Source organism: Phyllobates terribilis, unplaced genomic scaffold (genome assembly GCF_046119375.1).
Source record: "Phyllobates terribilis strain yellow unplaced genomic scaffold, ASM4611937v1 Scaffold_12__6_contigs__length_324123572, whole genome shotgun sequence".
Taxonomy (NCBI): Eukaryota; Metazoa; Chordata; class Amphibia; order Anura; family Dendrobatidae; genus Phyllobates; species Phyllobates terribilis.
Window position 1 is genome coordinate 96,239,952 of NW_027362772.1, and position 16,840 is coordinate 96,256,791.

General features: G+C 50.9%; 1 protein-coding gene across 15 annotated transcripts in view; it reads right to left on the bottom strand.

The window, feature by feature from the left end:
• Positions 1–9,514, bottom strand: part of UBR4 (ubiquitin protein ligase E3 component n-recognin 4) — a 41,692-nt gene extending 32,178 nt beyond the window's left edge. For all 15 annotated transcript variants that reach the window (XM_073656195.1, XM_073656192.1, XM_073656191.1 and 12 more), the window contains exons 1-23: positions 9,347–9,514; positions 6,698–6,795; positions 6,500–6,603; positions 6,239–6,368; positions 5,525–5,670; positions 5,041–5,140; positions 4,738–4,879; positions 4,343–4,467; positions 4,139–4,263; positions 4,001–4,060; positions 3,695–3,882; positions 3,458–3,557; positions 2,936–3,076; positions 2,709–2,826; positions 2,261–2,445; positions 2,019–2,178; positions 1,855–1,940; positions 1,521–1,690; positions 1,029–1,311; positions 802–928; positions 607–686; positions 393–521; positions 74–256 (exon numbers count right to left, since the gene is read on the bottom strand). In XM_073656195.1, coding sequence (XP_073512296.1) covers positions 74–256; positions 393–521; positions 607–686; positions 802–928; positions 1,029–1,311; positions 1,521–1,690; positions 1,855–1,940; positions 2,019–2,178; positions 2,261–2,445; positions 2,709–2,826; positions 2,936–3,076; positions 3,458–3,557; positions 3,695–3,882; positions 4,001–4,060; positions 4,139–4,263; positions 4,343–4,467; positions 4,738–4,879; positions 5,041–5,140; positions 5,525–5,670; positions 6,239–6,368; positions 6,500–6,603; positions 6,698–6,795; positions 9,347–9,471 — 3,105 coding nt within the window. In that variant the 5' untranslated portion in view covers positions 9,472–9,514. The remainder of the gene's footprint in view (positions 1–73; positions 257–392; positions 522–606; positions 687–801; positions 929–1,028; positions 1,312–1,520; positions 1,691–1,854; positions 1,941–2,018; positions 2,179–2,260; positions 2,446–2,708; positions 2,827–2,935; positions 3,077–3,457; positions 3,558–3,694; positions 3,883–4,000; positions 4,061–4,138; positions 4,264–4,342; positions 4,468–4,737; positions 4,880–5,040; positions 5,141–5,524; positions 5,671–6,238; positions 6,369–6,499; positions 6,604–6,697; positions 6,796–9,346) is intronic.
• Between the last annotated feature and the right edge of the window lie 7,326 nt (positions 9,515–16,840).

Here is a 16,840-nt window from a genome sequence, read left to right on the forward strand (position 1 = left end):
ATAAATTCTATAAAAGTCCATCCTCACATCTACTTCCAATAATTAAGATACGCAGAGCATCTCCGCTCCTCACCTTTATCCAGAGCTGATATGACGGCACTCGGAGTCGAGACGCCCAGCGCAAGGTGTGAAGGATCTCGCATTCACTAGGTCCGGAGACGTTCTGCGCCAGCTGCTTCATGTAGCTTGTGGAGGGTGGTAAAATTCCCAGGATCTTCCACAGGATCAGGAAATGATACTGCAGGGCACAGGCCTCCTGATAAGGAAACAAACGTCAGGAGACAGAAAATGAGAAGCCCCCTGCTCTGTGAAGCACGCGGCAGACGACGACGACAAAGCACGCGGCGGACGACGACGACGACAAAGCACGCGGCAGACGACGAAGCGCTCACCAGGACGGTGATGCTTTTGTTCTCATTCCTCCGGACAGTGTCAAGTTGGGATCCGGCGGCCAGTAAAGAAATCAGGGCGGTATACAAGTCGTCGTATTTCAGCGCTCGAGAGAAGAGAACTTCACACACCTGCCGAAAAATCAGAAAGATATAAGATGGGTCGATACTGGATAGATCACGTAGGCTTTCACCGACAATGGAGAGAAGGACGTACCTCTGCATCAAGACGGTGCAGGTCGTCCTCAGAGGCTTCCTGGGTGAGGATGCTGTAGAATCGAGGCTGAGGAGCGGCATCTGTGACCCAACATTACTTGTCAAAAAGGGTGTCCTCCCAATTACGAGACTACTGCTATCATCACCATCGGGATGGGTAATTTAGTAATGGGGACACAGGTAGATAAATTCTCACCTGTTGCGCAGTGTTTAGTCCAATTTTCTTCCACTTCTTTAAATCCGTAATACAAAGCTGAAGAGCGGCCGGACCCCTCGTGTGACGCCCCAGAGCCAAGCGGAGGTGTTAGCAGATTGTACTGAACCTACGGCACAAAAAGGAACATTGCAAAACAGTGAACGCAAAGAGCAAAAGCAAAGAACCCGCGAAAGACACCAGCCAGAAGAAATCATCCCAAACCTCACCTGCTCGAAGAGGTAGAGCGGCGGCTTGGAGTACTGGTGTAAGAGATAGTCAAATACTAGGAGCAATCGCGCAAGGAGGAGAGGAACCGCCAGCAACTGCGAATCCAGGTTAGTGGCCAAGTCCTGCAGCGTTCGTATACAGAGCAATAGGATGCCTTGCCGCCCCTCGTCTGATAAATTGTGAAAGAGGAGAAGCAGCAGCTGGAGATGATCCACGTTCACGTCTTCTATGTCTCCCGGGACCACTCCCTGGAGGGCGCTCTGCTTCAGGGTCCCAACAAACCTGAATGAAAAAAAACGAAAGATTAAGATTGTGAACACATTCGTGTATGGACCGGGAAGGTACTTGGCCGCATTGATCTTGCAACATCCCATACCGGATAAAGAAGCGGTAGGGGTCCAGTAGTGAAGAGCCCATTTAAAACTAGAGAAGCCGGTCTGGTATAGTTTGATGTCGCCGAGGTTATAAATTGAAGCATAGACTGCTCTCACCTCTCCCACACACGGAGACATTCTGGTACGTCTGGTTCTCCCTGCACGCTCGCCTTGTGCTGCCACAGCAGCAGGAGACGCGACAGGACAGATAGACTCTGGGGATGGATGTACAGGGGCCAAGGACCCTCACTGAGGGGAGCAATGCCGAGGTGCTGGAGAAGAGCGCTCTGACAAGAACCAAGAAAAGGGTTAAATAATTAAAAAATAAATAAATAAAAAAAATAAATAAAAAATAAAAATAAAAAAATAAATAAAAAAAAATAACAAAATAAAAATATAACGAATCCTTAAAAGAAATTAAACACTAACCGGAAAAAAAAAATGCAACTACCTGCAGTGTTGGAGACTGAAGATCAGACGTAACCAAGCAATGATTAAACTGGTACAAAGCCACAGCGAAATCCTCATCGGATGAGCCTAGAAAAGGGAAAAAGCAGCGTAAGAAATGAATTCTTCTCAGCAAAGTAACAGCGTCTTTAAGGAAAGACTCGGCACCTTTCAGCCCATCCTTGTCCACGTCCTTGATGATACAAGCCAGGGTGGACATGTGCTGCTCGGTCAGCGACACGCTCAGGTAGTTGCGGATGAAGTTGCTGCGGGAGTTCAGCATGCAGCTGGTGACGAAGTTCAGGGTATTGGAGGCGAGGCTGAGGAACTGGAGGAAGACAGGTCACATCACCTTGTGTAAGAAGAGGCTCCATGCAACGAGTATAACACTGCTAGGTCGCTATTCATACCAGCTCCGGATCCTTGCGGCTGGCCAGGATATTGCCGTTTCCCGCAGGGTTCTGCTTGCTTGGACTTTTGGCTCTGGGAGAGCTCTCGAGAGGCGGCGGTGGTGGGGGCGGCGGAGGCACCTTTTCTTTACTTGGAGAGATCGTCTCTTCAAACCACTGCCCCAGGATGGGCTCACTGTCGTCATCTGTATGAACACAAGCAGCATGGTCACTATCCCGTGCCCCGAGAATCACCTTCTACCAGCTCCTCTTCAGATAAGCCGGCGTCATCGTTGCAGCTGGAAGAAGAGTCGAAAAAGCCAGCTGGCAGGCGATGGTTCTCAGGGCTCGAATCCAGGCTGCCGGACCAGGTCATGCCAATATATTCATCTACTAAAAATCCCACTGACACGTTTCTACCAAGAAATGGAGTCTTCCCCTTTCCTAGTGGCACAGATATGAACGTCACCTTGGCTGCTGTCTTCCTCTGTGCTGCTGAAGTCGTCTTCATAGTAAGTGTTAGAATCCGTGGACGCACTGGCGTCGCTGCTCATGGAGCCTTTCCTCTGTCGTTGTAACACACAGGCCTGTGAGCACAATAGTAATTAATGAGTCTGTATCGATATCGAACCTCCCCGGTCACAACTATTTTACACCAAAATCAACTCAATGAACTTAAAAAAAAAAAACCCTCACCTTCCGGTAAGACGTAGATAAGACCGTGAAGAGCAGATTTGTCAGAGGGACGGAGTCGATGAGTCTCTGTATCCTCTGGATGGACGTGCTCTGGGCCGCGATGCTCAGCTCGGCCAGGGGGCCGTCTGTGTCCCAGGTTTGCTGTTTAGAAAGAAATTTAGGGAAAAAAAATGTAAAAAGAAAGAAGAATTAAAAGAAACGTAAAGTATAGTTATAAATGGGATTTAGGTACTGCAGTTAAATGAAATCATTAATCAAATCTGTGCTGACGAGTCCTCGGCTGCACAACTCGCTGGCTTTTACACCTTTGTACTCATTTTATTTTGAATAGTTTATTTGCTTCCTTGCAGTTATTAGGACAGGGTGACACGGCTGATTAAAGTATGGAGAGAGGGAAGTAAGCATCTGTGTTCTCAGGGAGGGCAGAAATTATACACTATAGATAGTGAGGAAAGAACGAATACGTTAAAAGGCCATTACTGAGCCGGGCTCCAGTATAATAAGGTGGCAGACATCAATCACCTTGTGCAAAGTCTCCACCTGCAGATCTTGGAATAGGGACGTGAGCAGCTTGATCGCGTGGTTAGCGAGGACAACCGACAGGACCCCAAACCCTTGGTGCCTGCGGGACAAACAGATCATTGCAGTCTTAAGAGTTTGAGCTCTATCACGATAAACTCAGGGCATCTGGATCTTTGTGTAAATAAAACCTTAATGTGTCTGGTGATGAGCGCGCATCTCTGCCATGTGCCAACCTACCCTTTGCCGGGGCCCAGCTTTGGGGAGCCCACGCCTTCCTTTGTCCGGGCAATGTCCTTGACTCGGAGCGCTGCCAGCGGATCTTTCTCCTTGCCCTTGTCTGCCAGGGCGGTGGGGCTGAGATTGAGGATCAGGTACAGACTGTTCACCAGGCACCAGGCCCCAAGGAGCTGGAAGTTCTGGTAATGCTACAAAACAAAACCCACAGAAGAAGTGAAGAGGACACGATACATGACATACAGGGCCGTGTACGTTATACTGGACCCCAGCCCAGATGACAGGCAATGCTGACTCCAGCCATCCTACCTCTCCGCCCGCCCTCCTGGAGCTGCTTATCGCTTGTCCGATCATCTCGTAGATTTCCAGCTATCACAAAGCAAAATTAATTAGCGCGATTTAATCAAGCAATAGGCGCAGACTCCGGCAGCGGAGGAACAAACGTACACATTTCTGCACAATGGTGGCTGCATCGTTTTCATAGTCCTCCTCTTTGCAGCTTGTAGACCCAGTCCGCACCTGCTGGGTGCCCCCGACATGGAGGATCGCCATGCATGTAGCCACGCTGACACCTTCACGTAGGGGGAAGATAGTGGTCAAGGCTGTGTAAGGGACAATGAGGCAGAGGACGGGAACATAAGTGACATTTACCTGCATACAAGCAGCTTAGGGCCAGGAGGGTGACGTCTTTCAGTCGAGGAGGTGTCAATGGCTCCATGACGGGTAGAGAGAGTGTGTCCAGAGCCATGGTCACATCAATGACCAGCGAGTGAAACCTGGAAAGTGTCAGGACAAAGGGGTTAAACAAAATACAGAACCTGGCGTCCTAAGAAGTGAGGAAAGCAGTATACATTGCGATGGGGGACCACCAGCAATATATAGAGCGGCAGAGAAAAGGGGACTGTATGTGAAACGCGAGGGGCTGTCTGGCAGCAATCCTGGGTGAGCGGTGCTGAAGACCTCACGATTTGTAGGAAACGTGCCTGATCGGCGGGTACGTGTAAGACAGCGCCATCAGGCGACCCCAATAACAGCAGCCTTCTCACCCATTGCGAACAGCTGTGGCATCTCCAACAGTCGCAGGCATAATGAAGAAGGAATTGGCAGATACGGCGTCCTGGAAGCGGTTAATATATCTCAAGAAGTACGGCAGGTTCAAGCAAACTCTGAGCAGCTTCTCCGATCCACCTGCAAAAGAAAAGCAAAGCTAAAATACGAGGAGCGGCTTACAAGACGATGGAGGCTCCCGTTACAAGTCCATCAAAGATATGAGAGGTCGATGGATTAAGAAGGTTGTGACCCATCCACATCTGGAGAACTAAGGAGGAATCAATGAGACACAGCCTTACCCAGCTCCTGCAGACTGGCCACGTTCTGCGCTATGAAGATGCTCTTTGTTTTCGCTGCTGATGCCGGATCTGAGATTGTGTCATCCACTTCTGTTTCCACCTAAATCCAAAAATAAATTAAAATAAAAATAAAGAAAATATGCAATATATATATATATATATATATATATTAAAAAAAAATTATTTTATTAAAATCTACAATAAAAATGTATTAATTTTTTAATTAAATACAAAAACTAAAAATAAAATATTTTAATAAAAATAAGTTTTTTTTATATTATTTTTATTAATAAAATAATTTTAGGAAAAAGGAAATATGGGAACAGAGGAATGAACACTGGACAGAGCGATTCTCGAAACTGAAAGAAATGGGCGACATGTTCCTGCGGCAGTTGTTTTTTTCCAGAACAGCTGCAGGATCATAAGGACATAAAAGAAAAAAAAAAAGGAAAGCCAATGTGGAGGCTTATAGAACATTACTGACCTGCATGTGTGATGAGGAGGAGGATGATGATGCTGCAGAGCTTCGGGGGTTAAACACAGACGTCAGTTGGTTAAGAAAGTTCATTTTGACCTCTTTCTGGCGCAATTCAGGACTGAGAAGAACAATTGTCTCCTTCTGCTCCTCCACTGGTGGCAGAAGAAAAAACGAAGTAAGAAAACTCCACCAGCAGAATAGTGAGTGCAGCTCTGGAGTATAATACAGGAGGTAACTCCGGATCAGTAATGTATGTACACAGTGACTGCACCAGCAGAATAGTGAGTGCAGCTCTGGAGTATAATACAGGAGGTAACTCCGGATCAGTAATGTATGTACACAGTGACTGCACCAGCAGAATAGTGAGTGCAGCTCTGGAGTATAATACAGGAGGTAACTCAGGATCAGTAATGTAATGTACGTACACAGTGACTGGACCAGCAGAATAGTGAGTGCAGCTCTGGAGGATAATACAGGATGTAACTCAGGATCAGTAATGTAATGTATGTACCCAGTGACTGCTCCAGCAGAATAGTGAGTGCAGCTCTGGAGTATAATACAGGATGTAACTCAGGATCAGTAATGTAATGTATGTACACAGTGACTGCACCAGCAGAATAGTGAGTGCAGCTCTGGAGTATAATACAGGAGGTAACTCAGGATCAGTAAATTGCATTCTGCTCATACATAGGGAGCTCAGCAGTAAATCTTCTCGCTCACCATCAGACAGAGTCTGTACAGTTTGTGGCAGTTTAGAAGACTTCATCATTGCAGTGAAGGTGATGATCTCGGTGCGATCCAGACGGCTGGTGCCGGTGCACAGACCCTTGATCAGCAGGATCAGATGCTTCTGCAGAATATAGAGGAGATATAATCAGTATTACACTCTGGGGAACACAATACTAATATACTGCACGGTCTGTGCTCAGCCGCGGGGCTCCGCTGTGGGGATTCGGTACTGGGTGGACTACCCGCACCCACCTGGGACACAGCGCACGCCTCATCCGGACTCTCCAGCCGCAGCAGCGAGAACTCCAGCAGAACTTTACAAGCGGCAGCTACAGACTGTAACTGATTCCTGGGAACTGGGGGCAGAGAGAACAAAAGTCCAGGTGAAGTCAAACGACGAGGGTAGAACTACAAGCACCAGCATGCCCTCCTCCATGTGGAGATACTTACTCTGGTTGCACACGGTGGTGATGTAGTGCGTGGACAGCGCCACAAAGGACGAGTAGAAAGGTTCGTATTGTTTGTCATGGTGAAGAATCTCCGATTCACTGCAAAGACAAAGAGACTCATCCTGACCTCGTCCTGCTCACAGAAGACGAGACCACGGGGAAAAGCCATCGGCCACGAGGACAGAGGTGGACTGAGTCCGGAGACTCACTCATGGACCACAAAATATGGACGCTGCACAGTGGTGTGAACGCACCCCAAGAGGCTTTCAGGAATTGATGTAAAGTGGGATCTTGCCTTAATACCAAGATTTAAAAGGGGCATTGAGAAAACCCATCGCTCAGCTGCAGCTTGTTTTATGAACACAACCTGTGCTTTAACCCCCCTCCCTGGGTCCAGTGCAGAGTCTCCACTGGTGTCTGCAGCGCTGACAACACAAAGAGCGCTGCAGGCAATCTCTGATAGCTTTTGCAACTTTTTAGAGTAAAAAAGCTTAACATCCAATAAAACATTTTACGTTAGTGTGGCCACAGAAAGAAGAATGAATTGAGGCCGACGCGTTTTATTCCCTCACCATATTAAGATCTCTGCTTGCTGTCAGTAAAAGGAAACTATAATTACTAGAGAGGAGCAAAACAGTTTTCAGAGCCCTGGTCCAGTGGTTGGGTCAGGGGTCTGTGACCACATCATGGGAGCCCTGCAAATCTCCTGCACGGTTTCTTATTTGTAGACCAGTTACGATATCGCCATCTCACTGCTGAGGGTTTGCTACAATTATACCCAGTCTGGACAATCATCTGAGCCAAGCAACACAAATACCTAACAGTTTGCTCCAATGTATCTGTCTGGAGCGCTGACTGAGGCTTCTTTATAGCCCTCCATGGCGAGGCACCAGTCAGACTGGCTCGGATATATCTGCATCCTCTGTGCCAGGAACCTGTTTACCCAACACTGTAGTAATTCACATGAAGTGGGAAGCCGGGACGCCCCGAAGTGTGAAAAATAAATATAGGCAAGTGGCTGCTCACACCCGGCCAGGGGATAAGGGGACACGGACGTACGGCGGGCCGCGCACAATCCGGGGGATACGGGGACACGGCAGGCCGCACACAATCGGGGAGCACGGACGTACGGTGGGCCGCGCACAATCCAGGGGACACAGCCGTACGGCGGGACGCGCACAATCCGGGTGATAAGGGGGTCACGGCCGTACGGCGGGCCGCACACAATCCGGGGAATACGGGGACACGGACGGCGGGCCGCACACAATCGGGGAGCACGGACGTACGGCGGGCCGCGCACAATCCAGGGGACACGGCCGTACGCGCACAATCCGGGTGATAAGGGGGTCACGGCCGTACGGCGGGCCGCACACAATCCGGGGGATACGGGGACACGGCCGTACGGCGGGCCGCACACAATCCGGGGGATACGGGGACACGGCCGTACGGCGGGCCGCACACAATCCGGGGGATACGGGGACACGGCCGTACGGCGGGCCGCACACAATCCGGGGGATACGGGGACACGGCCGTACGGCGGGCCGCACACAATCCGGGGGATACGGGGACACGGCCGTACGGCGGGCCGCACACAATCCGGGGGATACGGGGACACGGCCGTACGGCGGGCCGCACACAATCCGGGGGATACGGGGACACGGCCGTACGGCGGGCCGCACACAATCCGGGGGATAAGGGGACACGGCCGTACGGCGGGCCGCACACAATCCGGGGGATACGGGGACACGGCCGTACGGCGGGCCGCACACAATCCGGGGGATACGGGGACACGGCCGTACGGCGGGCCGCACACAATCCGGGGGATACGGGGACACGGACGTACGGCGGGCCGCACACAATCCGGGGGATACGGACGTACGGCGGGCCGCACACAATCCGGGGACACGGACGTACGGCGGGCCGCACACAATCCGGGGACACGGACGTACGGCGGGCCGCACACAATCCAGGGGATACGGGGACACGGACGTACGGCGGGCCGCACACAATCTGGGGGATCACTGAGGACGGCCAATGCAGTATCCTTCAGAGGGGCAGGAGTACGTTTATGTGGGGGGAGATGTTATCATTTGGGAAGTACAAGGGGTTGGGGGTCTTGGACACACTGAGGTGTCAGCGGTGATGCTGCAGCTGGGGCCTGGGGTTGTAGAGTGGGTGTCAGTGATCACGCTGGGTGGGGGATCGGGGAGGTGATGGGGGTATGTGATCTGTACATGGATCTGGTTGTCAGGCACCAGTGGGGGGCGCTGCAGGCCCAGGCAGCACAATGACTGGTGACCTCAGGGTGAAGTGTGGGGGTCCGCGCCCGGGCAGCCAGCGACCCAGCACAGTATTCTCGGGTTGTCAGATTTGGGGGAGGTACAATATATCTGTTGTCTGAATGCAATACATTCGCTCTGCCACAGGTCTTGTGGGGGCGCTATGTACTCAGGGGGCATTAGTGTGGGGGTAATATGGGCTGCCAGAGATGAGGAGCCGGCTGTCAGGGATGACGTCATGATGCCGCGGGTGTCAGTGGTTGTCGGGGTTCCTCAGTGTCGGTTGTCAGGGCCGCCCCCGCAGCTGTCATGGCCGCAGTGACACAGCTCTCTCCGTCCTGGCCCCGCAGCCTCCTCCCCGGCCTCCTCACCTCTCTATCACGGAGGCCAGCAGCTGCGGCAGCTCCTTCATGTCAAAAGCCGAGTATGAGGCGGAGAGAAGCGGCCGCACCGCCACCTCCCAGCCGGGGCCCGAGGAGCCGCAGCTCGACGCCATCTTCCTCCCTGACAGTGACTGAGCAGCTACCGGAAGTGACGTGTCTTTTACTGGCGAGGGGGTCATGTGACTTCCGGCTGCGACCGCCTGCTTGTGTGGCAGCCACTGAAGAGCCACATTGTTGCGGGCACTGGGATGTTTCACTCAACCCGACCGCTGCAAACCATCACTGCGCACCCAGACCGCTGCAGAGGGTCACCACACCACCTGACCATCACTGTACATGTACATTCAGACCTCTGCAGACCATCACTGCGCACCCAGACCGCTGCAGACCATCACTGCGCACCCAGACCGCTGCAGAGGGTCACCACACCACCTGACCATCACTGTACATGTACATTCAGACCTCTGCAGACCATCACTGCGCACCCAGACCGCTGCAGAGGGTCACCACACCACTAGACCATCACTGTACATGTACACTCAGACCATCACTGTTCACCTAAACCGCTGCAGAGGGTCGCCATACCATTAGACCGCTGCTGACCATCAATGTACACGTACACTCAGACCTCTGCAGACCAGCACTGCACACCCAGACCGCTGCAGTGCGTCACCACACCACCAGACCGCTGCAGACCATCACTGTACACATACACTTAGACCTCTGCAGACCATCACTGTACACCCAGACAGCTGCAGACCATCACTGTACACCCAGACCGCTGCATAGGGTTTCCATACCATCAGACCGCTGCAGACCATCACTGTACACCCAGACCGCTGCATAGGGTTTCCATACCATCAGACCGCTGCAGACCATCACTGTACACCCAGACCGCTGCATAGGGTTTCCATACCATCAGACCACTGCAGACCATCGCTGTACACCCAGACCGCTGCATAGGGTTTCCATACCATCAGACCGCTGCAGACCATCACTGTACACCCAGACCGCTGCATAGGGTTTCCATACCATCAGACCGCTGCAGACCATCACTGTACACCCAGACCGCTGCAGAGGGTCACTGATTCGGTCGATAGGGTAGGGGTACTCGGATACCGGGATGGATGGGTTACTTCGGTGGGGATCACGATTGGTCGGTTCCCGGTTCCGTGCCCTGGACCCTCAGTGAAGTGGTGGGGGTGAGGATGATGGGAGTACTGTGTCGTGACACCTCCTGTGGTAACTGGTAATATCAGTTACCAGCGCTGTGAATGGTCGCTGAGGTGATCAGCATACGGCTTGTCCGCACGCTATAGGCAATAATCACAAAGTAGGCACACACACACATTAATACTTTGTTTCAGTACCTTTCTTTTACTGATGTCCGGTAACAGGTACAGTTCAGGAGGGTAACCAGGTTTTCGGTGCAGGTAGAGATATTCACCCTGGAGATTTGTGAGGCCTCCTCTAACACTGTGTGCGTTGTTTGGGATCAGTCCTGCCTTAAGCTGAACCTGCCACCTTTTACTTTCTTTGGGGTCCTTCTCCACAGCTGACAATGAGGACCTTTCCTTGGGGCTACCAATTCTCTTTCTGGGTCCCTGGGCCTATACTTGGTCAAGTTTGGCGACTCTTTCCCCTTCTTCTTCAGGGGGAATAGATCCTCCTGATCTGTCCGGGTTTTCTATGCTATTCCTGAATTAATAGCAATCTCGGACTCCGGTGTCCGGGTGAGCTAAAGGGATAATAGTTTTATCTCTTTCTCCTTCTAGCCTCCGTCCCTCTCTCTAGGGCGCTTTCACAACACAGACCGGTTTCCTAGTTCAGGGCTTCACTGGTCCCCTGCCCACAGCTCTCTTCTTCATCCTTCCTTCACCCCCGTTTTCCAGACTAACTGCCGCTTTGCTGACTCCCTGGAAACTGACTCCTCATCCCCTCAGACCTGGGGTGGAAGGTGTTGTGTGTGCCCAAGTGTACATCTCTCCCTGCACCTATGGATCCCGTGGTAATCCCCCGCAGGGGTGCCACATTCCCCCCTAGTCAACTTCAGTCCTCCGGGACTGAAACATATTTTTTTTTTTAACAAAGATAACATTAACATTTACATTTGTAATTTGAACAGAGTCCCAAAAATAAAATTTACAATAACCAGGGATAATGGGAAAGATGGATAACCAGTCCATACAACGCTAGTCAATCTGCTGCAGGCTGTTAAAGGGAAAGTGTTTTTGCTACCACCAGTCCTGTGGCTTCGGTCCATTCTTAAAAATTTGCAAAAAGTTTCAGACGTCCCAACAGGTAAAGTCTCTTTAGGCTTAAAGATTCAAATAGACTTAATAATTCGCAATACTCAATAAAACATTTACTACGTGTGCCTCGGCGCAAGGGTCCTAGGTACTGCAGGGGCCTCTACCGGTCATAAGCACTGCAGGCCTTTTGGCCTTGGGCTCTCCCTAGACAGCTTCTTACGCCAACTTTACTCACCCTTTTTTATGTTGTGTACCTGGTGTAACCTGTTTTGGTCTACTCGTCACTCTTCTATATACTGACTTTAACTACATATTTACATTTTTGAACCTATTTACATTTCCCACTTGTTATGGTTTACTCCCTGTATCTGAGTGGTGGGTGTCCAAAATTAATACGTGATGCCCTCCGTAAAACTGGTATCCCACTGGTGCGTAAGCCTGGTGTGGAGCGAACACTACTTACTGCCCTCCGTAAAACTGGTATCCCACTGGTGCGTAAGTCTGGTGTGGAGCGAACACTACTTACTGCCCTTCGTAAAACTGGTATCCCACTGGTGCGTAAGTCTGGTGTGGAGCGAACACTACTTACTGCCCTTCGTAAAACTGGTATCCCACTGGTGCGTAAGCCTGGTGTGGAGCGAACACTACTTACTGCCCTCCGTAAAACTGGTATCCCACTGGTGCGTAAGCCTGGTGTGGAGCGAACACTACTTACTGCCCTCCGTAAAACTGGTATCCCACTGGTGCGTAAGTCTGGTGTGGAGCGAACACTACTTACTGCCCTTCGTAAAACTGGTATCCCACTGGTGCGTAAGTCTGGTGTGGAGCGAACACTACTTACTGCCCTTCGTAAAACTGGTATCCCACTGGTGCGTAAGCCTGGTGTGGAGCGAACACTACTTACTGCCCTCCGTAAAACTGGTATCCCACTGGTGCGTAAGCCTGGTGTGGAGCGAACACTACTTACTGCCCTTCGTAAAACTGGTATCCCACTGGTGCGTAAGCCTGGTGTGGAGCGAACACTACTTACTGACTCATGTGTTGGTCTACGTAGCACAGGTATGCCGGAGTGTCTTCCCACTCCCCCAGTGGGAATGGCAGGTACACCGATTGCAGGATTCCCTGGCTCGGCTGCAGCAGGTGGTTCTTCTGCTCTTGATCCTTCTACTGGTTGTGGGAATGTCAACATGGGAATTAAATATGCTCCTCTTATTTGGGGCCAATCTGCGGGTAACTCTCCTAAGATTGTCTTAATTGTCCTTGGCGTCTCTTCTTCTGGTATAGGACAAGGGATATATTCTTTTTGTTGTAAGGGTTGAGGACACTTCTTTAAGTGGTCTCGGGACACTGTTGCTGTTGTTTTTCCGTTATCCTTGCTGATTAGACAGGTTTTCTGGTTGTCAAAATTGGATGGTAATACAGTGTACGGTTCTTCTTCCCATCGATTATCTAGCTTATGAAGTCTCTTTTTCCTTTTCAAAACCAATTCTCCGGGGGTTAACGGGATTCCTTGTGCGTTTTTATTGAAATTGGTTTCTTGTCTTTCTCTGGATTTTGCTAGACTTTTCTCAATTGGTTTTTATAGATAAATAACCTGCTTCTTTCTTTCCACAGGTATTGGGCCTCTGGGGGAGCATTCTTCTCAGTTTTGGAATCCGGTTGGGTTACCAGCCTCTTCACTAGGCTCACTGCCGGATCACTATCTTGGGTCTCTTTCCATCCATAATGAGGCAGCGGGTTTAGTGCAACATCCTGACGGTTCTGGTAGATATGGGTTTCTGTCATTTTCCATTTTCTACTTTTATGGAAAGCTGGAAGTTCTATTTTCCTCCAAGTCATCTGCTTCTTCTTCAAGCCCTTGCAAATGTACTTGAGGGTTTCTGGAGAGGGCATCAGCATTTGCATTTCCACGGCCTGCTCGGTACTTGATGGTAAAGTCGTAGTTCGATAGCCGGGCCATCCAGCGCTGCTCCAATGCACCAAGTTTTGCAGTATCCAAATGTGTTAGCGGATTGTTCTCCATAAAGATGGTAAATTTTGAAGCTGCTAAGTAATGCTTGAACCTCTCCGTGACTGCCCAGACCAAGGCCAGGAACTCCAACTTAAAGGAGCTGTAATTTTCCGGGTTCCTCTCGGTAGGTCGAAGTCTTCTACTGGCATAGGCAATTACTCTTTCCTGGCCTTCTTGTATTTGGGACAGTACTGCTCCCAGGCCTACATTACTTGCATCCGTGTAGAGGACAAATGGTAGGTTATAATCTGGGTACGCCAAGATTTCCTCACCGGTCAGGGCCTGTTTCATTTGTTGGAAGGAGTCTTCTTGTTTCTTTCCCCATTCCAACGGCGGCTCTGAAGACCTTCTCTTCTTAGCTTGGCCTATTAGAAGATCTTGTGGGGGCGCTGCCATCTTCGTGTAGCCCTTAATAAATCTTCTTTAATATCTAAACAAACCTAAGAACTAACGTACCTCTCTGACGGTGGTCGGCCTCTGCCAGTCCTGGATCGCTGTCACTTTTTCCGGATCTGGTGCTACGCCATCCGCGCTGACCACATGCCCTACGTATTGGACTTTTGGCTTCAGCAGGTAACATTTAGATGGTTTGAGCTTCATTTCATACTTTGTTAGAGCTGTAAATACCTCCACCAGGTGTTCCAGATGTTCTTCATAGGTTTTGGAATACACGATGACGTCATCCAGGTATATAAAAGTACCGTCTCAAAATTCCGGTGTCCCAGGCAGCACTCCATGAGTCTCTGAAACGTCCCCGGTGCATTGCATAACCCAAATGGCATGCTATTGAATTCGCATAGGCCCATTGGTGTTGTGAAGGCTGTTTTCTCCCGGTCTTCTTCTGCAACGGAGACCTGCCAATACCCACTAGTGAGATCTAATGTGGAGAAATACTTAGCCGTCTTTAATGCAACAAGAGACTCCTCTATCCGGAGTAACGGGTACGCATCTTTGTGAGTGATCTTATTGACCTCCCTGTAATCCACACACATCCTCATAGTGCCATCCTTTTTTTTGACTAAGACTAAGGGGGCCGCCCAGGGACTCCAGCTATCTCTTATAACCCCAGCCTCCTTCATGTTCTGCAGCATCTCTTTAGCACACTGGTAGTGGTTTGGTGGGATGGGACTATGTCTCACTTTAATCCGGGGATGATCTCCTGTGGGTATGTGATGTCGTACCCTTTATCCTCCCAAAATCTAATGGATGCTTACTGAATACTTGGCTAAACTCTTGTACTACCCGGTAAACTCCTTGCTTCTGGTGGTCGGGAGTGGCATCAGTCCCTATGTGCAACTGCTGACTCCACTCCTCCAGCTGTCCCTTGGGGTTGTTGTCCTCCGCCTGACTTGACGGGGGCAAGGGCTCTAGTGTCTGTATGTTATCAGTTTTGCTATAGTAGCATACCGGGGTAGTTTCACTTCTTCCTCCCCGCGGATTGGTACTCTTCCCCTGCGTACATCCACCACCCCTCTAGCGGTCAGTGGCCTCTCAACTCCACTCTCCCCAGCTTTATTGTTACCTCTCTAAACCCCACCTGATTCAGTGGTCGACCATTAGCTGCTAAAATGACAAGACTAGAGTCTGGGGGGCTAAGATCAGCATCAGACCAAAATTGCTTGTAAAGGATATGTGGGATGGTGGTGACTTGTGACCCAGTGTCCAATAGGGCCGATGTGGGGATTCCTTCTAACGTAATGTTGAGGTACGGGCGGCCTCCCACATACCGACTACGCCAGTCATATGGGCCCTGCCATTTTATTCCTGGGGATTGGCCCGGGGACCCAGGAATCACGGGTTTAAACGACATCCTCTTGCAAAGTGGCCCGGTTTGTTGCAACGAAGGCAAACGGGTTGTCCCGAAGAATCCGTGTGGTCGGTGGCTCTGCGTCGGAATGGTGCGTTGGTACCCTGGATGGGCGACTTGTTGATCCCCTCCACGGGCGACATGGCTCTGCGTCGGAATGGTGCGTTGGTACCCTGAATGGGCGACTTGTTGATCCCCTCCACGGGCGACATGGCTCTGCGTCGGAATGGTGCTTTGGTCCTCTGCACGGGTGACTTGTTGATCCCCTCCACGGGTGACATGGCTCTGCGTCGGAATGGTGCGTTGGTCCCCTGCACGGGTGACATGGCTCTGGGTCGGAATGGTGCGTTGGTCCCCTGCACGGGTGACATGGCTCTGGGTCGGAATGGTGTGTTGGTCCCCTGCACGGGTGACATGGCTCTGCGCCGGAATGGTGCGTTGGTACCCTGAATGGGCGACTTGTTGATCCCCTCCATGGGCGACATGGCTCTGCGTTGGAATGGTGCGTTGGTCCCCTGCACGGGTGACTTGTTGATCCCCTCCACGGGTGACATGGCTCTGCGTCGGAATGGTGCGTTGGTCCCCTGCACGGGCAACATGACCTTTCTCCTCATCCACGGAACATCCTCAGGGGATTCAGCTAACTGGATTTTGCTTGGTGGTTGTGCCTCCGGTCTGGCTTGCAAGAGTTTTAACACGTAGTCCATGTTTTTGGTTAGTTGTAACACCTGATTACCCAGGTCATCAGCAGATTCGGGTGCCACAGCTTGTCCTACCGCTTCTACAGAGTCTTTAGGGGTAGGCTCTAAGTTCATGTGAGAAGTATTAACCTGTCAGGATGGAATTGCAGGTAACGGGTCTCGTAGTACAGTTACAGCATGGTCCTCCACATCTGGATGATCTAGGACCCACATGTGCACCTGCTGACGGTGAAAGTCTGATCTCAACCCATTCATAAACTGTTCTGCAAGTTCTTGCACAGTTGCTGGATCTACCTGTTTTATGGACCGGAGTGCCGCTTGTAAACGTAGGGCAAAGTCTCTGATGGTATCTTGCGGTCTCTGCTTGCATTGGTAGAATAGCATCCTTAGTTCAGACTGTGTGCGTTTTTCAATAGCAGCTTTGAGCTGATCAAACACATTTTCTATAGAGTCTCCATCAGCATGGCTCCAAGTCTCAGCTTCTAGCTCCGCCGCACCTATTAATTGTCCCTGCACAACGGAGGCTCGCTGCTCTCCTGTCATCGCACACATTTTACGTTTGAAAGCTGCTAAGGTACCGGGTTTACCTTCATACGTCGGTAACCATTTGGCCCCCGGTACATACGGCAAGGCAGTTGGCATTATCGGGGCCATCGCTCCAGATGCTGCGGCTCCTTCACCAGCGTCTTGGGCATGCCCTCCTTCAAGGTC